The sequence below is a fragment of the Mastacembelus armatus genome, chromosome 15 (assembly GCF_900324485.2).
Source record: "Mastacembelus armatus chromosome 15, fMasArm1.2, whole genome shotgun sequence".
Taxonomy (NCBI): domain Eukaryota; kingdom Metazoa; phylum Chordata; class Actinopteri; order Synbranchiformes; family Mastacembelidae; genus Mastacembelus; species Mastacembelus armatus.
This window is the reverse complement of record NC_046647.1, coordinates 17,678,960-17,701,652: the sequence shown is the minus strand read 5'-3', so window position 1 is coordinate 17,701,652 and position 22,693 is coordinate 17,678,960. Positions and strand designations below refer to the sequence as shown.

The window sequence follows — 22,693 nt, the reverse complement described above, 5'->3', positions numbered from 1 at the left end:
ACTGAGCCTCCACAGAAAAACAGAAGGCGACATTCGTCTAGATTTAGACTTTATTCAAAATGTCGATAAACTCGATACTCTTGATCAATCAGGCGTGAAACACAGCCAATACTGTAATGAAAACAAAAACAGATGTATTTCAAGCTGACATATTCAGTGTGATGCAAGGGTTCAGTGATTTTAAGGAAGTGTTGTTTTACACAGGAAGTCTTTGCACTGGATAAAGAAGGTCAAGGGCTTGTAGTAACAGCTCTGCACTTCACCTCTAAAGTTGTTGAAGTTTTTATACAGAGTAGTTCAGCAGCTAACTTCATTTAGTGGTTTTGGTCCTGAAGACAGAGAGACCTTAGTGTGGGTTAAATTAAATTTGGTCCTGTAGCCAGAGGCTTGAATGCACCATATTGATAACTGGTTTCACAATATTTCTGCTGCAGTTTGTCAAATGCACTGGAATGTTTGTTTGGGTATGGCAAGTTATAGTTACTCTTAAATAGACCAAACAGCTTTGTTGACCACTAGCCAACAAAGATCTGTGACTGGACAACACACTGCAAACTTGAGAGTTAAACTGAAATACACTATTCTGAGGGAAATGTACAGTGGCAGTGCAATGTGGTATTTACAGATATCCTTCATTCATAAAACAATGTGTAAACCCCAGCAATTTCTTGGCTTGTAAACTGCACCTTTAACAGCTTGATGATAAGTAAGGCCTTTACAGTGTTGGTAACAAAATACAGAACATGAGATAGTTTACATTCTAAAGCATAAGATGCCACAGTGATGCACATACCAGGAATCACAATTATATTTACACCATTTGGGAATTCATGTCTTACTGTAAACAAGTGTTTTGTTCTTTAAAAGGTCAATTTTCTAATGAACTTTTCAAAAACAGACTCAAATAAGACAGCAATAAAACACTATGGAAATATAATCAGTCAACATTTAAGAACAATGTTAATTTGTTCTTTTCGGGGAGTGGTCTGGGAGTGACCATGGAACTAGGTACAATATAGAATATGGAGTCAGACCTCCATATTGTGAAATTCACAGAGGTCCAATGAAAGTCAGGATAATAAGCCCTTTGTTAAGCCTGAGGAAATCATTCATCTGACTCTTTGTTTACAGTACCATATGAAAAGCAAACTGTCTTCCCTCTCTTCACAAAGTCTGATGTCAAATATCCCAAAATCTTCGAGAGCTGGATGAGACAGAATTTTGGAAGACATTTGTTTCATGTTTACAAAGTGTACTAAAAGAAATAAAGCCAACCATATAAATCTAGCAGTGCAAGTGGTCCTATTAAAGAGATGGTTTAATGGCCCTTTTTGGTCCAATATTAAAGTGTATTTTTAATATCTCTGGCTGGCAATGTTCTGCTTTGCTCATCATGCGCCTGCAAACTTAAACTAGTGCAGGCTCTTAGCATAGCACTGCACAAGGTGGTGGGCTTAACTTTGCATTTACGATTTCATGGTTGGGAGTGACATCGCCACTGGCAGTGTCTCAATGCTTCTTGCAACTGAGGCGGAGATTAAAATGTTTACATAACTTAAAAACATGGTGGAGTGCAGCAGAGGAGGACCTTGGTCATTACCCTAATTCATCCCGAGGTTCAGCTCTTTAAACTAATAAGAGCAAAGACGTGAAATCTGGGATGCTGGGGAAAAAAAAAAATCTAAATTGCATGCAAATGATAATACGAATGAGAATAAGTAGTAGATATAAAAATATTTAGTCTTTGAAGGCACATGATCAGTCTGGTTCACAGAAGAGGTATTGTCATTCTCTGATCTTAGCAATCACAACAGCATCTTAAAATACCAAATCCTTATATGTGGCTACTCCCAGGCTGTGTCATTACAGATCCAGCCAATCAGCTGTCATCAGGGGGATTAGATTATAAATTCAACCATTTGTAGTGATTTCTAGACAACATTCATGAACATTCATGGCTGAAGTGTCCCCCTGACTCTGTTGCAGTGCACTGAGTATAGGAAATATTAACCAAAAAACTTTTCTATAAATACTCTTAAAAAAATCCATATTACTAACGTGTAACCATAATGCTCATTAAAAACTCACTTCCATGTCCGTTCAATAGGACTTCCAGTGTTTTTCTACCTGTATCTGAAAATTTTTCAGGGCACCCTGGGAAGAAACATACTTGCATCCCTGCTACAATACAGTATGTAACTGTACCTAAAACACAAACTGAACTGCAGCATTGCGTTACATATCGTACAACAGCATATATGAAATACAAAACAACTATATTTACAAACAAGGCATAATTTTTTTGTTCAACATTTTAAGGGTACATGCATGCATGATTCTCAAGTCAAAAAAATCTAAAAGCATGATCGCACAACTTTCAAACTGACATGGAATGTATGGTATATTCTGCTGGTTGCTAAAGAAAGGTCAAAGTCTCTTCATATTAAATTACCTATAAAAATATATATATAAATAAAAAGGTGAGGGTATTGTGTTGTGAAAACTGCAGCAGCGGTCAACGTTTAGCTGCACAGACAGAACAAGAAAGGAAGAGGGTGCTAAAGCAGGAGAGAGATGAACGAACAAATGTTGCAGTAGAGCACCACTGGACCAGGGAAAGATCTTCTGTTCCAGCTCTAGAAGGAGAACTGTGTGTGTATGTGTAAGGCCTCACAAATAAAAGGCCAATCTCAAACTGAGATAAGGGTGCACATTCTAGAACTCCTGTGACACATGTCTTCTAGCAGTCTCAGACTTGGTTAAGCTCTAGAACACTGACGTCACTATGTTCTAGAACTAAGACAAAGCTGGGTTCTATGTTATGAAACCATTTTTTTTTTTCTTTTTTAAATGGAAAAAACACAGCCTTGTTCTAAACCCTCCAGGAGTTCTACGCCAAAAATTCTGTCTGAATGCTTTCTGGGAAGCTCTAGGGATGAACTATGACAACAGTGCATCAGTTAAGGCTCCTAAGAGAGGAACTCTTTCTCCAGCTCAAAGACAGAAGGCCGTGCGGGGGAACTCTGAATGCGGCAGAGCGGTACGGTACAGTCTCGTTTTTGGCCCTCTGTGTCCATGTCTAGCAGAGAGCAGCCCACCCCCACCTCTGTCGACAGCACCATGTTTATGTTTTGTGCCGTCTTGTCTCCAGAGTAGTGGCCCAGGGAGTAGCTCTTGTTGCGGCCTCGCAGCAGGGCCCAGGCATGGGGCCGGGCCCTGAAAGACACTGGCCGTGGTCGGGAGAAGGGCTCACCACTAGAATGCTTCTCTGACATTCTGTCCTTCTCTTTCTCCTGCTTCTTCTGTGCAGATGGAGGAGGCAGAGTGGGTGGACCATTGGCTGGAAACAGAGCAGATATTTTTACAGAGTAAATATTTTTATCTCTATAAACATGCTAATTCTCCACTCTCCATGTACCATACTCACTACTGTTGCTGGTGATGTATTTCTTTCTGCGCAGTCGTGTCCCTGTATTATGATTGCTCTGCTCTGGTGGCTGGCTTTGGGTTTGCACTGGTGTTTGTATTTTAGCTGCAGTGCTGTTACATTGACCTTCTGTGGATACTACTGGGCTGGGTCTGGATGGCTCAGGGCTATGATTGACAGCCACAAGCTCAACCTGCCCAAGGGTACACTCTGAAACCTCTGCCTCAGACTGTAAAAGACACTTTGTGGAGTTGCATTCCATAATGGCTGACATGGAGATTAGATTGACAGGTTGGGTGGAGGTGTGGTTTGATGAGGCCTCATCTTTGCGAGAGCGACCACTCGGTGGTGAGGTGCTGCGTCGGAACCGGGTTGCGCGCTGAAAGAGGCCCTCCTTTTTCTTCTTCTCTTTCTCCTCACGCTGAGGCTCACAATCTTCACTAGGTGCTGAGTTTTTGAGAGCCTCCCTGATGTCATAACCGAGCACAACAGAAGCTAACAAAGAGCCGCAGCCATATAGCACCGAGTCAGTCTTGCGGCGGGCTGATGTCCGCTTCAGGCTGTTGGTGGGCGTGAGCTGTGGAGTGGTGGAAGTGGAAGAGGTGGATGTAGTGGTATAAGGGTCATCTGGGGTCTCTGGTGGGCCACCCTGACCAGCTGCCACAACCCCACCATCTCCCAGCCCACAATGCCCACTGGGAGTCTGAGGCTGCTGCTCATCCCTCCAGAGAGGTAGATCAATGTACACCTGGTTGGGGAATTTGAGCTGCTTTGGTTTGGAGCTGCTATCAGGACAATCCTGGGGGAATGCCTCATCTTTACCAGCCCCCGCTGAAAACACAGAAACAAAAATCAGGCAAAACATGCTGAGGAAACCACAATACTTATAAAATAAATATAAGTGATCTTCAAATTTTAAAACATATATCATTAAAGTGGATTTTCAGCTCACCTTGTTCAGCAAACAGGGAAGCGAGAGGAACAGACTTCTGGGACTTCACCAGGCTGGTGGACCAGGGGTTACTGCCGTCTGACAGAGGCCGCACTCTAAAAATAACACACAGGTAGAGATAAGAGGGACAAGAAAACATGTATCTGTGTGGGCCGGTGTTAATATCATGATGAGGACCAATTTCAGACTGAAACCAAAGTAGTGAGGATACTTCTGCATTGTGGGGCACCAGAATTCTTAAGGCAGAAGGGGTGCAGTAGCCAAATAAGTTAACGCAATGAATTACTACTGAAATATTTTCACTTGTATTAGACATAAAACATCAACAATTAAGACTGAAGTTTATGGTTTTAGTGTTTAAGAATAGGAACCAAATGGTTGCCAATTTCAGATGAAATGACTGAAAAGATTCAAGCCTGTTTTTGTCTGTGTGTCTCTATATGTGTATGTGTATGTATGTGTGTGTGTGTGTGTGTGTGTGTGTGTGTGCGCGCGCGCACTGCACCTCTCAGCAGCAGCAGGTCTTTCTTTGCTCTGTACTGAACTGGGGCCCCATGTTCTTCCTTTCTTCTTGATTCCCTTTTTCACGTCATCAAACTCCTCTGGCCTGAAGAGGGTGCTGCGGCCCCATGTACGGTTGCTCTCATCTTGAGTAACTTAACAGTAACCAGAAGTGTTACAAAGGACTCAAACAACTGCAGCAAGATGTTGTCCATAAAAATTCTGCTGTGGTGTGAACACGTTAGTAAGATTATTAAAGGTACTATGCATCTGTAAATACCAGCAGAAATACATCTCATATTTTTAATGTTCCAGCTATATAGTCAGAGAGTGCTTAATAGTTTAAATAAGCTTGTAACACTTCAGTGTACTTTCTTAAAGGGTTTGTGATTTGCAGGCTATTCTATACTGGACAGATATAAGCCTTTAATAACTTGAATTAACCCTGTTAGATTGAAGAAGATCCACAGTGACTATTTAACCTTTTCATACTAAAAACCACCATCAGTATAAATAAGTCTCTGCAAATTTAAAACCAAAAAGACAGAAAACTGAAGCCACAACCCCAAAAGTTGGAATAAACTTGAATTATAAATATGTAAGAGAATGCAGGACCCACCAAAACAGGGCAACAGACGAGGGCCAAAATTCCCATAAAATGGAAAATCTATTAACAGTACTACCAATATAATTTTAAAAGAAAAGATACAATTGAATTCAAACCAGTACAGTATTATTCCAAAACTAATATGAAAAACAGGATGGCCCAAGTCTGTGGCATAAACCTCATCAGCATGAAACAATTTTAATCAACACCAAAATGTTATTAAAATCCACACATCAGGAAAACCTGGCCAGTCAGTACATACAATCCCCAGTGATGGGCATCAAACCCAATTCTGAACTGTCAAAGTTAGCCAATCATCACATGCAGCACTTGGTGCTGTTAGTCCACACCCATGCTGCATGTGTGCAGCCAAAAGCTTGCCTTTCCTCCTGAACCCACAGTAGGCTGTGAGCTCGCTGGTCAGATCAACATCCTGTTGGTAAACATACAAACTATCCCTCTGCATACGGGACATCACTGAGGAGGGAAACATACATGTTATCTCATCACCATTTTAACAGTTATAGTAGCTCCTAGCTCCCACCTAGAACTTGCTGTAAAACATAATATGGAGACAGAACACAAGAAAATGTTAGAAGCCAAGCAGCCTTGAATAAAATTATATCTGTATGTGTATATATACACACACGATAAACGGAGAGAAATGCATTTCTTTATTCATGCAGTTTTATACCTCTCCCTGAACCATGTGAATTTTCGTGGGCTATTTTGCGCAATTTGGATTTATATCAATCATCTCTATTAGGGTTTATCATAACAAATACAGTGTTTCTCAGCAACAATCTGCACCCTCTGTCTAAGTGTCAGAATCTACCCTAAATGCTCAAGAGGAATTTGTCCCAGTTATTGCAGGGCCTTTGATGCGTGACTAACAACATTATCAAACTGTTCAAACAACTTGCTGACTGCTTTTGTCCCACAGCTCCTGTCACTGTGAATAACACTGTTCCCAGTTCCCAGAACTTTAAGAACTGTTATATTTTTAAATGCACAAATTTAATAATCCAGACCAAGACTCTCACAATATAAAAAATACTGATACAGATGTGAAGGACATAATCAGAATTCAAACAGAAAAGGACTCACGCTGAATGGCTCGTAGTCGGGGGATGAGTGTGGGACTGCTGGGAGGAGAGGAACTGGTGCTATGAAGGCTCCGCCTCTTGTCCATGGAAGGTGATGCCTGCACAGTGATCTTATGCTGGAAGTCTGCAAAATACAACATGCACATATAGTATGATCAGGGCATTAAAGACATTCCAGTCTGTGAAAAGTTAAGAGTGATTAAACACCAACATGTATCCTTAAATGTTCAACACAATGCAAATATTCTACCACTGGAACACTAGAGCACACAAGCACTACAGTCTGTATTTTCAATACTATGTAGATTTATAATTACACATTTTACATGGCATGCAAATGAAAACTTTGGATGTATTTAAGTTTGCTGACTGAGCTGCCTAGAAGCAGACAGGCTTACTGTATTTAAAAGAGACTTAGCATAATATTATGTTGATGGTTTCTGTCTAACAACATTTTTAAGTAGAGAATATGTTTCTCCTTGATTAAAGTACTAAAGATATTATAAGACCAACATAAAAAAACAAAAACAAAAAAACAAACAAAAAAACTCACCTGAGGGCAGGCTGATGCGGTTTCCATCTTTCAGTTTAAGGCGGGAACGTTTGAATTTGCCTTTCCTCTTTTTCACATTGGGCTTGTCTTTGTTAAGCTGGAAAATGAGGATGTTGAGCTCTCTCTCCAGCACGTTGATTTCCCGCTCTGCCAGCTGCTGCTCCCGTCGCTTCAGCAGCTCCTCCTGAGACTTCTGCTGGAGGGCGGCCCGTGTTAGCTCCTCTTCCCTGGAACGTAGCTCCTGGAAGAACCAGGTATTAAGACTTATATGCTTATAGTGGTAGACAGACCTCTGTGGTTGTTATCTCCTGGGTTCACTGTTAAACTGGACATTAACACCTACATTAGCCAAGCAGAGAAATATTTGGCAAACACATGGTTAAAACAATGTGACAGACCCTCAAGATTATCATGCTCATTAAACACAGGGAAGTACTCTGACCCACTTAAACCTTCCCTCTTAAAGATGTTACACACTGGTCTGTGCTGTTACAGTCATGTTTCCATTTTCTATTTGTGCTATTTCTCAAAGTTGCGCTTCTGGTGAACAGTATTCCTACTGATGTCTGCACATGACGCCATTAGACATTAGGATTTAGACACTTTAAAGACAGAAGGGCTAACACTGGGAAAAGCAAACGGGTAGAAACACATTTCATAATTCCTGTTTAACAGGAGAAAAGCTCTTGCAGACAAACATCTACTTAGGCAACAAAGTTAGATTCAGGAGATTAGTGGCTGCTCTTACACAGCTAGAGTCTTGTCTCCACCCATGGATTACTCTTTCTTCATTCCTTCTATTTTTTTCTTTAATTTATCTCAGCTGACTAATAATAATCCTTACTGGATGACTTTCATAAAGCTGCTTTACAATCAAGCCCCTTCAGCCACCCACCTTGACTCAGATTACTGTGCGACGTTTACAGGAAAACAGCTGATGTGGTGCATTATTTTACAACTAATCTTTTGAAATGAATGATGGGAAAAAGCTCAGCACTTTTAATTTTTATGTTGAGTAATACAAACTTTACATATCACGCAAAAATTTTTTAGAGTCTGTCATAGTAAAGAAATGTAAATAATAGCAGTTAAGTATTTCTATATGTAAGCCGACTCCATGATGGTGAATGTTCAAACAATGGCTTAGCATAATTGGTGAACAACAACAAAGCTGAACCAACAAACAAATCTATAATACAAGAGAATAAAATAATCTAAAGCATAAATTTAATCTCTTAAAACAACACACCCACTTGTGGAGTTTTCAGCATCTGTGTCATTCAGTTCACCAGTCGTTGACCCAGCTCAGTGAGCTGATCCTGCTGTTACTCCAAACACTAATTAACCCCCTTCTTTAAGCCAGTGACAGAGGACTTACGCAGGAAGCAGATTAAGGTCTTAACAAGGGGAAGTACGCTAAAGCACATTGGCATTAATGACTCGTTTTGCTTAACAGATGATTACCTTGTTCTCTGAAAGTAATCTATCAAACATTTTAGTCCATAAACGCTGTCACAAAGCAATATGGCATGGTCAGACCAAAACAACTACAAAAAGCAAATAATAGTGCAAGAGGAATATAAGGTCTGTTCCACATACTGTATAGCAGGTTTTCTAACTTCCCACAATATACAAATGTTCTATGGGTTTCTGAGAGCACCACCTTCTCTTTGGTTCTGAGCTCATCAAACATCTCCTGGATCTCCACACGCCAGTCATCCTGCATGCTGTGGAAGGATTCTTGGGGCATGGTGGCCATCACTGCCTCCTCGATGGCTGAGAGCTGCTCTAGGATGCAGGAGAAGGAGGGACGCACATGTGGATCCTGGTCCCAACACTCTGGACACACACATTGCGATGTACAGAATAGAGATTAAAACATTAATTTCATTTTGCATTTCGTTGCCTTGCAAATGTGTGCCTTGTAGTGTGTATGTGTAATGACAATAAAGTTGAATCTAATCTAATTAAACAGTCACACATAGTTTCAATTATGTTAAGGGTTGGTAGAAACTATTGGTGGTAACATAATACTAGGCAAACAGATTTTTGTAGCCCAATATCACATCACAAATCTGTACAGCCTACAACTGTCCTTAGACTCTCAAATTGGATGAAGTATATCTACCCATCAGGATGAGGTAAATGACAAGACTGTCCAAACGACCCTGAAATTAAACTGTAGTTCAGGACATATTTTCCTTCATCCTGTAGGTTTGCCACCTCTCTCTTGTTCTTTTACCTTCCATGAGCTTGGCAAAAGGTTCAGGGCAAGTTGAAGGGATTGGCAGAGTTAACTTATTGACTGCCACACCATAAGCAACAGCCAGGCCGTCTATTCCTCGGTATGGCACCTCCCCTGTTAACAGCTCCCACAGCAAGACGCCATAGCTGGTGAATGACGCACATAGAAAGGAAAAAACAAGAAATTGAAGGAAAGACGAAGAATGTTGTAATAAAAGAATTAGTTATAATGAGACAAATGAGAATGAGAAGAAACATTACTCGAGTCTGTGTGTGGGGTGTTACTTGTCATACCTCCAGACGTCACTGCCTTTGGAGAACAGAGATGACTTGATGACCTCGGGGGCCATCCAGGAGTAGGTGCCTGCTGCAGACATTTTTGTGGTTTTGTGCCACTCCCTGGCCAGGCCGAAATCTGTGATCTTCAAGGTTTTCCTCCCGATGTCGTCATTTTCAATCTTTTCAAGTAATAAAACTGAGAAGGGAACAGTGGGAGAAAAGACACATTAGTGAAAGGTCATGGAGGAGATGTGTGACAAGAGCAAAAAAGGAAGATAAGTAAAGATACATGAGGCAAAGGCCATTAAAGATATAAATGAGGGAAAGCAATGGAAAAGGCAGGACTGGAATGAAAGTGACAGGGGGTACAAGAAAAAGGAGAAAGATGAGTGAGAAAGAGAAATAAAAAGAGTGGGGAAAAGAGAAAAAGACAGCCATGCAGGTGAGCAGATGATAGTTGATATTCAGCAGGGCCAACAGCAGTATGCAGGTCATTTATTACTGTAGAAGCAGAAGGTTGACAGCAGCACAAAGCACCTGTCCTCAGGTCCTAAAACTGATTAACACATTAAAAGACAGCCAGACCTCTCTAAACCTGCCTGTAACACTATACTTGGCTTCAGCCACAAGACACAACCCACTCATGTGTAAAGTCAAGAACCTCTACACCAATCGTGTGTGAAAAAAAAAAGTGTCTAAAAGTAAAATGTCCCCCTGATAATGTGTTATCCCTGTATATTTGTATTTAATAATTCAATACATTTTTTTGACTAGTTTCCACTCTGGTTAGACACATGTAACTGCAATTCCGATCACAACCAAATACAACAATTAACTAATCAGTTGTTGTAGTGAAAATTAGATGAATTTTATAGTGAAAAATCAAAACGACACCACGGGAAACCTGAGTAAAAGTTAAATATGTTCAGTAAAAGTTGCAGGAGCATGCCTTAAACTAAAAAAAAAGTTTTTGATAAGAAGAAGCAGCCTCTGCCATGAACTTGTGTCTCAACAGACAAAACGAGACTCTTTGATCCTTTGATTCTCTTGGTATCATTTTCAACATTTGTCTTTGCCTCTGCCAAGACCTCCTCACATTACAAACTGTCCCATTTCATTATTTACGTGCAGACCTACCACTGCAGGGTCAATGTGAACACGTCCTACCAACTGTGTGCCTTTAGGTGGTCTGACAGAAGTGTTTGGGTGAAAAGGTTTACAATTCACATCAAGCAAAGATCCAAAATAACTGAATGTAACTTTGCAGAATACACTGTGATAATAATCCGATGGGAAAAAATGCAATGATAAAAATGCATAGTAGCAGTGTTGAAAACACATCAATATATTTGAGTTCTTTCACCTACTGTATCACAAAATTACATTCTTACTCAGTTCAATGACTATTTTTTATAAGAGCTTTCAACAGAAGCAGCTGCACTGTTTGTGCTGTATCAGTCACTGACCTTGGACTTACTCCTCCACATAGGTTCCCAACTAAAACCTGCCAAAATGCACGCACACATGTAAACCTTTTATTTAACTGTCACAGTCGTGCACAAAAATGCACTTAAATTACATTTACAATGTAATAACCATCTGCAACTCTACTGGCATGGTTTGCTTAAAAATGGATATTTCACTGTTTGGCACTAATCTGGATTATCCTTTTATGTCCCATACATTAGTTTCTAACCACACATCGTGACTATTAATTGAAGATGTGTATTACAGTATTTAGGTTATGAAAAATGCATACAAGAGCTAAATGATTAATCAAGAGATTAGTCAACATACATGACGCTAATATCTCCTTGCATTAAAATTAAATGTATTCTTGCCAAAGCAACATGTTACATACAGATCTATAGAATGCTGTTTGACATTTCAAATAATGGTCTGTGCAGTCTCTAAACATTAATGATGCAAATTACATTGTCCAAAGTACTACATCATGTTTTTAATACTATGATGTCCTCACTCACCATGTCAGATATTCTTTCAGGCATGCATTCATCTATGCATTATTTATAAATATAGTATTTCAACTAAAACCAAAAAGGACATTTAACTTTTCAACTGCAAACAAAAGTGCATTATAACACTTCCAATTATCAGCTAACACAAGAGACACAGACAGACAGCAATGGTTAGGAATTTAAAATTTAAGAAGTTTTTGCAAATAGCCTCAAATGATTTCAAGCTGCATTTAAAAGATTTGCTCCTGTGACTCCTGTGTATCTCCACTAATAACATGGATATTGGTGCCATTACTAGCCTAGGGGACATAGGGGATCCTCTACCCAAGGTGCAACAATAGGAATTCCATTGCAAACAGGTTTTACTAGGCCAGTAATGGACTCATTCTTCCTGTTGTCAGGTCTAGTCTCAGTGATTCCATAGATTCCTCCAAGCAGACTCTGTAGGTTCATAATAACTTATGATGGGTTGGTTACACAACATAGAAGAACAGTGGTTTTGGGATAAGCCTGTCTGGGTTGATTGGCCTATAGAATATCAGCCAAATGCTTTCTTTGTAGCTCCATGATACTTCAGTGTCAGCCCTCTAGAAATTTATGATAGAAGACCCCACTCCTCTGTACATGACTCCATGCTGATGTAATGATACAAAGACATTTTTAAACAGCAGCCAACCATTATGTTTAAATACTGGAGTCTATTAGCAGCCAGGCTAATTACACAAACACACTACAATACTGCATAATTGCTGAGTCTGCCATGTGATTACACATACACTGTTAACTGGATAAACTCTACATTTATAGGAAAATAAATGGTGACACAAATGCATATCAAATTTTACTGCGATAAACTTGTAATACTTGTAATAATGTTTTTAAAAGAGAGTGATCTGGGAAATTTGATATGTGAAGTAAGAAACTCAGTAAAGCCTTTTCTTTACCAATAGCTCACCTCATGTCACCAGCCCTTCTTTGAAGTCCACCTCCCATGACCTCTCTATTCAAAGGATTAATCTCAGCATGGTTTCAGCAAGAAGCTCCATATCAAGTCATTTTACCCACAAATGTAATATCAGCCTAATTTACAAGAAAAAGCTCTGTGTAAATTAGAGGATACAGATATTAAAAGCAACATTTAGTTTCATTTAAATAAGAGTTCATCCTTAAAACATATCCCTTGGATAGTCAATTTTTTGCAACCAGGAAATAATGTGGAAACACTACAAATTCATGAAAACGTGTCAAAATTCATATTTAAATAGTGAAGTGCATTATCTCAAATGAAACAGAAACTGTTACAGTACAGTCTCCTGACAGTAAGTGGAACTAGAGACTCAAAACTGTATTAAAAAAAAGAAGAGAAACATACTCTGGCTCATCCTAAAGCCATCCCCCAGGACAAATCTCAGTGGTAAGAGGGATCCTGTTACTGTGTTTAGTGTAGGGTTAGTAAAAGTAAAGCCTACAAAGCTGAGCTAATGCATTAAATCAGGAGTGATTGGCAACTCAATCCAGAATACTGTTGTTCCTTCAGACAAGCCTGCTTCGGGGGAACGGAGTCAGGCTAACCTAACTGTTACTTGCACATCTCATGATCTTAATCCTGTCAAAATAGACCATGATAGTAAAACTAGGCCAAGGTTCTAACACATGCATTAAAAATAACATCCTTGAGTTTTCTCGTATATTAGAATCATTTCTATAGGCCAAAGTCATCTATGTTATTTGTCTGCTTTTTTATAAACATGAAGGCAAAACATTTGTATAAAAAGGTCTGAGAACTCAGCCCGTATGTTGTTTTCCGCACTTCTACTCCTCCTTCTCTGTCTACAAATGTTATGAAGGAGACAATGCAATTGGAGATGGATATGCCTCTAAGGCAGACACTACCTTCAGTCCAATCCCCAAGACCTAGCTTTCATGGTGGAACAGTGGGAAGATCAGAAGCAGAGCTGCTGCCTTCAAAGCAGGTCCCACGCTTCTTCCCATGGTTTTCTCCCCGTCAAGGTAAAAGAAAAAAACGCACCTTTTGGGCAATCATGACCACTTCTTTTTGCTTCAATATAATAAAAATATCTGTATCCCCTGCAATTCTGGTGCAACTGAAATTTCACAAACCTTTGACAAATAAAAAAAACTGTTTTGGTAAGTACAGTGCACTGCAATACCGTTTATTTTGTGTCCATCTATTAGCTTAATATTGGGCAAACATTAAATAGCCCGTGATTTTACTGACAAGAGTTATTATTCATTACTTAGTACTTTCACTGTATTAGACAATTTAGCGACATCTATATCTATAGTATTTGATACATATGACACACATATTATAAAGCCAAGTCAGTCAGTTTTTTTTTTTTTTTTTTACATCTGTCTCTGTAGAAAGTGCTGTGTGAAATTGTGTTTCGTACAATGCTACAAATTGGAGAAAACTTCTAAAAACAACATTTAAAATAGTATGCTATTTTACTACAAGAGAGATTTTTAATTAAGGTACTTATTATTTATATACTTCATTTTCCTCATAGTCCTGAGGCTTACTTTATTTATTTATTCTTTTGTTGTTGTTATATAACTAAGCAATGATGCACCATGTTGCTGTAACAGTTGTGACTGCAGTGTCCTAACTGGCTGTGGCAGTATTTTCATAACTGTGCCAACAAACTAAGCATGAGAGCAAGAGGGTTTCCTGTAGTAAGCAGAAACAAGGCTGCTAAACATTCCCCGACTGGTCTGTCTTTCCCGGTTGAAATGAGAGTGCCCCCAGGCATTCTGGTTGATGGGAAAAGGATCAGGGCTAATGACTGGCTAAATCCATCTATCATGATCATGTCTCTCTGGGCCACTTGCTCCTTGTATGTCCTCTTCCTCCCTGGATTTGTGTCTATTTAAGCTTGAATTAACCCGTAACTAGGCTAATTAAACACAATAAATGGTAAAGGTGTACAGCTAGCACATTTTGCTGTATTAGCATCTATCAATGTGCTAGGGAGCTACAGCAGGGATTGGTTAATTTGGAAGGCAGCTCTTCTCAGCTGTGGGCCCTTTTCCTTTTCACCCTGCCCTGCAACAATAGGTGCAGTCAGGGAGAGGTCATAAAAAACACAGTGAAAGCATCTCCACTCCTCCTCTCTCCCCTCTGCCCATTCTCTCATCAGAGAAAAGACAGGCAGTAACTGTCTGTGTGTCACCAGGGGTAATTGTGGGAAGCCAGAGAAAAGTTGCCCTGCAACATCCAGGAAAGCTTTTTCTCTCAGAATATATACATTACAGAACTAAAACAAGCCAACAGAAAAATCAGCGATAAGAAAAGCATTATCTTGAGGTAACATTTTCTGGGCTGCATCAAGTTCAACAGTTTCTCTCCTGTGGCGGGCTCATCACGACCTAGTCATGAAAAACTATCTTTACGAAGTGTTCTTTTGTGATGCTGTTCCCACAGAAATAGGGAGGTCCACAGAGAAACCCAAATCTATGAAGTACCTGGGGTTGTTTAGTATTTTGTTACCTAGTAATGCAGCAATGGGCAGTCAAGCAATATGAAATGGAAGATGCATGCAAATCTGGTAGCACTGGTATCACACTGGTAGTGTCTGTCATCTATACATTTGGGTGCCAGGACAGAAACTATGTGACAGGTGCATACCTAATTTCTGTTTTTCCTATTTTAATTGCAATTGGAACAAAGGCACAGCTATGTTGATAATATCCATCTTTATGGACAATCTCATAAGCAGGCTTATTATAGGGATACATTTATTACATTACATTAGTTTAGCAAAGCAACTTATAATATGCAAATTTGTCACTTACATTCATCACATACAACATTCATCATTTGGTAAACCATTTTATTGTCAACTATGACTGGGACTTGGGATGCAACTATTCATTATTAATTAATTTTCTAATCATTTTCTCAATTAATGATTTTGTCTATATGTCAGAAATAGTGTCAACATATCCATCACAATTTCTTACTAAGCTGCTGCCTTCAAATGTCTATTCTTTCTAACTAACAGTCCACATCGCAAAGACATTCAATTAACAGAAAACAAAAGAGCAGGAGAGCCTTATAATACAGAATTTTTGGGGAATATTTACTTGAATGATAATACTTGTGAAATTAGCTTACTACTGATTGACAAAGGGATTAATCAACTAGTATTAATAGATTAATCATTACAGCTCAAACTGGTATTATTTCTTAAAAGCTATGAGTGATGTGACTGCTTGACAAAATCATGATTCTGCAACTAAACTTACTTTTGCCCAGTATACCTGGACATGCATACTAACTTCAGTGTGTACTGACATGAAAGGTAATCTTTCGTGTGCTCCTGTATCAACAGACCTACAGAAGAACTGGGGTGTGGAGAAAGAAAGGAACAGGGAGAGACACGCAGGGACAGCATGATGAAGTCAAACAATTGCTGATGGGAGAATGCCGTTCTACACGTTCCAAGCAGAACTCCATCAGTTTCAGTGGCATACAAGCAACACATTCCTGGCATACTACTGCTCACACTATGATGTCAAACTTCAGAGTTGATGTTGGTTATGAATGCTGGCTCTGGGCCAGGTTTCAGTGTGATTTTTTGCTCAAATTTACTACTTTATTCAAACTGCCACATCTGGTTTGATCAACAAGGTTTAAAATCAGAGACAGAAAAGAAGGAAAGGTCAACAAAAGGACAGAACAGGTTGAACTACGATGGAGGTAAGAAAGATGAAAAACTAGTCCCTGTTAATCAATATCAGCAAAGTCCTCCAAAGTCTAAAACCTCTAATTTAGATTTAGTTAATCCAACAAGTATTTGCTGAATAGCTAAAACCAGATATAACTTGCAAACATCAACTGTCATTAAAGAACAATAAAAAAATATATATTTAAATACATACTGACATATTCCCTCTTTAGAATGCATATGGCAAACACAGTTCATACGTCTTATCCTGTCAAATTAGTGCAATGCTGTCAAGATGGAACCAAAACTTCAATCATGTATAGTGACCTCTGCCTGAAACGAAGCTACTCTCATGACTAATCTAAAAATTTTATTTTAAAGGCAGTTGCACTGTTTCAGAAAAAAAACATTCATGCATTATCTACACTGCTTATCCTGCTGAGGGTGTAGGGATGTGGGGTTGGAGCCAATCCTAACTGACGCTGAGGAATAGTATCATAAACTATATTCAACATATTTATTTAATGAATTCAAAGAGTGCTTCTTTGATAACAATAGAGCTCTATAGCACACAGGCGTACACTACATCAGGCTGCAGCTACATAGACAATAGTTGTCAGAGAGAAAACTCTTGGTTGGTTTTGCTCAGAAAGTTTGCTAAAGAAAAAAGTATTGCTTGGATCTCCCTTTAAGGATTTAAAATTGTGCTGGCCAAAACATGAAAAATAATAAGAGCATGAGAGAGCAGAAAGGAACAAGGGACGGAAGGTAAGTAAGGAGAAAAATAACGAAGTAAAAAGGGAAACCCCCTCCGTTTGTGGCAATAAAAGAGTACCGCTGCTCTCTGGGAGATTAAATATGAACGGAACAAAACAAAACGAGGGCTTTGAGACCCTCCGAGTCCTAGCCATTCTTCTGGCCACAGTAGCCTAGCAACCGCTGCTTGACCAGTCCATTGTGCAAACGTATGTTACGCTTTTATCCCTCATTAGCAACATTCCTCCCTGCAGGCTGGGATTTTACAGATTAGGTTGAAAAACACAAAAGCAATTGGGCAAACCTTACTGACTTCCAGCATATTACTTTACAGGTTAATCATTAATCAAATATCTGTATGTTTGGCTGCGTAGAGTCTGTGTGCACTATAAGTTGATAAATGACAGGCTGAGTAGTTGCATGAAGGTGGGGAAGTTTAGGTGCTTCTGTATATGTACCTGTCTATGTCCTGGTTTGTCCTGAGAAGAAAAAAATATGCAGTCAAACAACCTGACAATACTTTTCAGACATGGAGACAATCATATACATTCTCCCATTAGATATTAAAAAATTGGCAGATTCCTGATTAACAGCCTCTTATTGCAATGTATTTAGCTTTTTCTTTTTTGTGTGAAGATAATTCTTGTCCTTTACAGAACATCAAGACAAACACACAACAAACCTATGCTGGCAGATGCAACAACTTTTAGAGGCAGCACTATTCTTGGTTTTTAGTGGGAAAACAACCCAACACACCACAGGGTGCCATTTGAGTGCACGAGTTTCCTTTGTGAATCCACTGGCCTAGTTCAAAACAAACACATACAGCTTCTTTCTTTCTCTGTATTTAGATAAGACTGTATATTAACCACAGATATTTAGACCTTTGACCCTCACTCAATCAACTACCCACAACTAAGAGAACTGTTGCACACACCAAGTGGTAGGAAAAATTGTGTCTTTCTTCGTCTCATCGTATAGTTAACAGCTTTGCTGTGGACTCCAGTGGAGTGAAAATCGAGAATAATTAAAATCAAAATAGGTAATTAATTCAACTGTGTTACATTCTTCAAAATGTAAAATGTTGAGCTCCCATTTCATCACAGCCCAGAAGGGGAATAAGAAATCTGCGGATGGTCTCTACTAAACTGAGTTTAAAATCCTCCCCCCATACTTAAAGTTTATTCTGTCTCTGGGTCACAGTGAAGTGGCAGCACAAACACAGTGACTTGTGTTAGCAGCGCTGTGTCTGTTAGGGGGAGTTTGTGTGTATTCTCCAAACATCCGATTAGCTCACCCAGTCTAAACAGTAGTTAAATCCTCTGTCTCCATCTGCCCTATAATTAACACAAATCTTAAATAACACACACTGTTTCAAAATTTTGCTTCAAATATTCTGGAGAAAATCTCCAGACAAGGATGATGTAATAATCTTGAGAGAATGAATCAGTTTTATTATGCTGGAAAAACTACTTAACTGCAAACATTTTTTGCTCCAAAGAATATAATGTGTTACAAGTATATTCTGCATCATCGGCTCTAGGTCTTAACGTAGATGTATCACACAGTATTTTTACTATTTCCTTGTGAATATAAGTAGAGTCCACTATTAGCTGGGAGGGCTGACATGTTGTGACTTTTTGTTAAATCATGCTTCAATGTGATATTAACCGAAACTACAATCATACAGGTCATGTTTGAAGAACACTGCAAGGCAGTTTTACCTTTTTCAAATCTAATCAAAATGCCTTAACATAGTGATCTGAAGAGGGGGGGTGGGAGTGTTGTCTGTGTACGTTTCACATGTTTTGTGTCTACATTCACACACTGAGTCTCACATATGGAAATAAATACATATCGGTTGGCCAAAGCTTCTCCCAACAAGAACCCCAGTTGAGAAATGTCTGTGGTCACCAAGGGACAAACCGCGTTCGGAGTTGTAAACACACCTGAGTTGCAGTGGGAAGCTTGTGTCAGTGGGTATATGACTCATACTATACTTCTTATCACGTCCTGTCCATTCATTATTCAGTCCTGGGAAACTAAGGTTTGCTGGCCTATGGTCTATTACCAATACATGAAGGAACTAGCAATGGGCTAATGCAATGAAACAAATAAAATTACATAACCTTGTTAAGTTACCAAGACATAACCAAATGTCTGCTTTATCTTGTTTATTTCTCAAATATAACACAAGTGCAAGCGGTCGTTGTACATACATATTCTCTGCTGAATAAGACATCATTTCTAAGAGGCCTGCATTACAGAAAAAAGTGAACAAATTTGTCTACTTATTATACCTAGATAGGTTATTGAGCTGACTTATTTTTACCCTATGACCACTGTTAATTAGCTCAGCTAGTTCAGGTTAAACTAGCAATGTGGGCTGACTGTTCAGTAATGTGTTTGGTAAATCACTGACTATTTAAACAAAATTTCAGCTTATGGTGCAGAGGGGGCTGGGAAAGGTTGTGTGTGTGTTTAGTATTACTCACACTGTGAGGACTGAAACCTGTTTACTTTGGGGACCAGATGCTAGCCCCAACAAGGTGATCAATGCATTTTAGGTTAGAGTATGGTTAGGTTTAGGCTAATGCCAGGGTAAAGGCTAAGTTGAAGCAAGTGCAAGTGATGACTAAAATAAGGTTAGTATCCAGTAAATAAATGCAAAGTCCTGAAAAAAAGAATGAAAACAAACATGTATTAAAGGATGAGTGGAGTGTGTGTGTGTGTTTGGGGGGGGGGGGGGGGCAACCCAGCTGTGCAAACTCAGACTTTATTTCACATCCTCCTGATGGTACCACCAACCACAGCTACAGCCGCACACCTTTAAAACCTATAAAACCACCACCTGTAAATTCACTGAGTTTTGACAAATGACAGTGACAAAGTCCTGTTTTCCTAAAAACATAAACCACTAAGTAATTTCTAACAAATCTGCAAGACAGGTTGACACATGTGGAGCTGCCAGGTTTAACAGGGACATTGTCTAGGGCAGGTGAGATTAAAAGTACTCATTTTTGAAGAAGATTAGTTAACAATAATACAGTTACCTCAGCAGTGTTGAGCTCTGACCAGTCTATTTATAAATAACTTTTAAAAAGTACAATGTGAAGACTCTCCAGTGCACCTCTTTAGAATATTCTCCTTAAATCAGGTCTTAATTTATTAAGCACACACAAACACACAAGTAAATCTTTCTTACTGTTGCTAGACTTCAGATCACGATGGATTATGGGTACCACGGCCTCCTCGTGCAGATAGTGCATCCCGCGTGCAATCTGGACGGCCCAGTTGACCAGGATGTGCGGAGGGATGCGTCTTCCGGTCAACGCCCGGTTCAGTGTCCCGCCTCGGGCATACTCCATGACCAGGCACAAGTTGGGCTCCTCCAAGCATACTCCTTCCAGCTTAATAATGTTGGGGTGCTGCAGCATGGAAAAAAGTTTGGCTTCTTGTTTAACACTGCCGGCAGTGGCTGTTATGTCCTCATCTGGGTCTTGCCGAGCCGCCTTCACGGCGACCTCTTGCTCTTTCCATGTGCCCCGGTAAACTTTGCCAAATCCACCCACGCCTATGATCTCCTCTAGTACCAGTTCGCTGAAGGGTATCTGGACCGGCGAGCTCGGAACTCGCTCTCGTACCCCCACTGAGCCGCCCGCAGGGGGAAGACGGTAAATAGCGGGTTGGTAGGTGACATAGTTGGAGGGGAAGATCCCGACCCGGTGGTTGATTTTACCCGTCCACCATCCCTCGTCCCCGGAGATTGCGGCATCCTTGGACAGGACCTCCACCACATCCCCTCGTCTGAGGCTGAGCTCGTCCTCGCCGCTTGCCTCGTAGTCATACGCGGCTGTCCACAGGGATCGAGTCGGGCACAGCGGGGCAGAGTGGGCCCACGCCCGAATTGTGGGGGAATCAGTCCAGGCATGCTCCCCGGTCCCACCGCCGCCCGGCCGCCCTTCACCGTTTGGGAAAGCGGCCTGCGAGACATCCATTTCTCGGTGGCCGTAGAGGCACCATAGGGTGCAGCGCTTTTAGATCAAAACGAAAACTTTAAAAAGGCGAAAGGTAACTCTTTAAAATCCCCATACTGTCACATCTACGAGGCTAGCTGCTGAGGACAGTGGGGAACTCTGTGCTCAGCCCACGGTACAGACAGTGTCCAAAGTCCCGTGAGAGAGTCTGTGTCCACGTCGCCACTCCGTCCCCAGTGAGGGTCAATAACTAGCTAGCGAGGCTGCTGGCTAAGATTAGCCGAAATACTATTTATTAGTTAGTTAACAGTTATCACAACTTTACTGACTTGACGCTCGAATATGAATATAACTTCTGGAATTAATAATTAGTGTTCTGACTCTCAAATGTTCTCAGCTCTTAGAGAAAAAAACTCCACAAAATAGTTTCTGCTTCTGTTTAATGCTAATGTGAACGAGCTAAACTTAGCTTTACCGATGGATCTACGTTACCAAGTACTTGCAGGTGCCGCAAGAGGTGCACCTGCACCGTCCACCGTCCGCATAAAGCGAAGCTCCGAGGAACAGGGTTCTTCCAAGAACGTTCTCAATAAAGGACAATTAGCCACCGAGTCCCAAAATGTAAAGCTCGCCTGCTCGCTTGTGGACTTTTACCAGGAATATGAGCTGCATTCCAGCCGTTTGGCTAGCGGGTTAGCTTAGCACAGGTCAGCTCGTTGACTAGTAAGGCAGCTGAAAAAGTTACTTCTCTCAGCTTCATGGTCGGTTTTTCCCAAGTTTCGTTCTCCTTGGGCGACGACAAAAACAGCCCAGGGTTGAGCACGTAAACGGCACTTCAAACATCGCGGATTTCAACGCTAAAATACGCGGATAAAACTTGAAAAAAAAAGTCATCTCTAACCAAAACAGCACCCCATCGCCGTCCTCGCCAGACGGACTATCAGCCAGCAGCGGCTGAACCGAGGATCTGGGGGGACGCTGCTGCTGCGCTGGTTGCTCGCTGTGGGGTCCTCTGATTGGTGGAGCGTGTGGCACGTGACCTCCTCAGCCGTATGGGGAGGGGAGGAGGAGCCAGTGTAGGAATGTGAGGAGAGCGCGCCTTCAGGGAAATTATGGGAATAGTGGAGCGAATAAAGACACATTACTCCTCCAAACACCAGCCATGATTCAATTTAAGGCCGTTTTATACTAACAATGTACTTCAAATATAAATAAAACTGCAACAAACACTAGTATTACTCAATCAGTTTTAACGATAAAGTATGTTATGCATACAAGGACTGTGACCCTGGTATCTAGTGGTGCTCAATGTGTGTGACTTACATAAACTGACATCCATCCATTATCTATACCCGCTTATTCCTATTTATGGTCACAGGGATCTGCTGGAGCCTATCCCAGCTCTCTTTGGGTGAAAGGCAGGGGTACACCCTGGACAGGTCACCAAGTCCATCACAGGGCCACATAGAGACAAACAACCTCACACACTCATACTCACTCCTATGGGCAATTTAGAGTCACCAATCAACCTGACATACATGTTTTTGGACTGTGGGAGGAAACCAGAGTACACCCACGCAAGCACAGGGAGAACATGCAAACTCCACACAGAAAGGAGGAA

At 40.5% G+C, this 22,693-nt stretch overlaps 1 protein-coding gene across 3 annotated transcripts; it reads right to left on the bottom strand.

Moving 5' to 3' along the window:
• Nucleotides 1-32: 32 nt before the first annotated feature.
• Nucleotides 33-22,066, bottom strand: map3k21 (mitogen-activated protein kinase kinase kinase 21). Of its 3 annotated transcripts, none has more exons than XM_026309107.2 (10): nucleotides 20,301-22,066; nucleotides 9,685-9,865; nucleotides 9,389-9,537; nucleotides 8,810-8,985; nucleotides 7,147-7,387; nucleotides 6,595-6,717; nucleotides 4,885-5,035; nucleotides 4,380-4,474; nucleotides 3,428-4,258; nucleotides 33-3,340 (listed from the first exon to the last, which is right to left on the bottom strand). In XM_026309107.2, exons 1-10 carry the CDS (start codon nucleotides 21,091-21,093, stop codon nucleotides 2,970-2,972), a joined length of 3,111 nt encoding a protein of 1,036 aa, XP_026164892.1. In that variant the 5' UTR covers nucleotides 21,094-22,066; the 3' UTR covers nucleotides 33-2,969. The 3 variants fall into 3 exon arrangements, with proteins under 3 accessions (XP_026164892.1, XP_026164893.1, XP_026164894.1); XM_026309108.2 differs by having other exon boundaries at nucleotides 3,428-4,255; XM_026309109.2 differs by having other exon boundaries at nucleotides 8,810-8,934.
• Nucleotides 22,067-22,693: the final 627 nt, after the last annotated feature.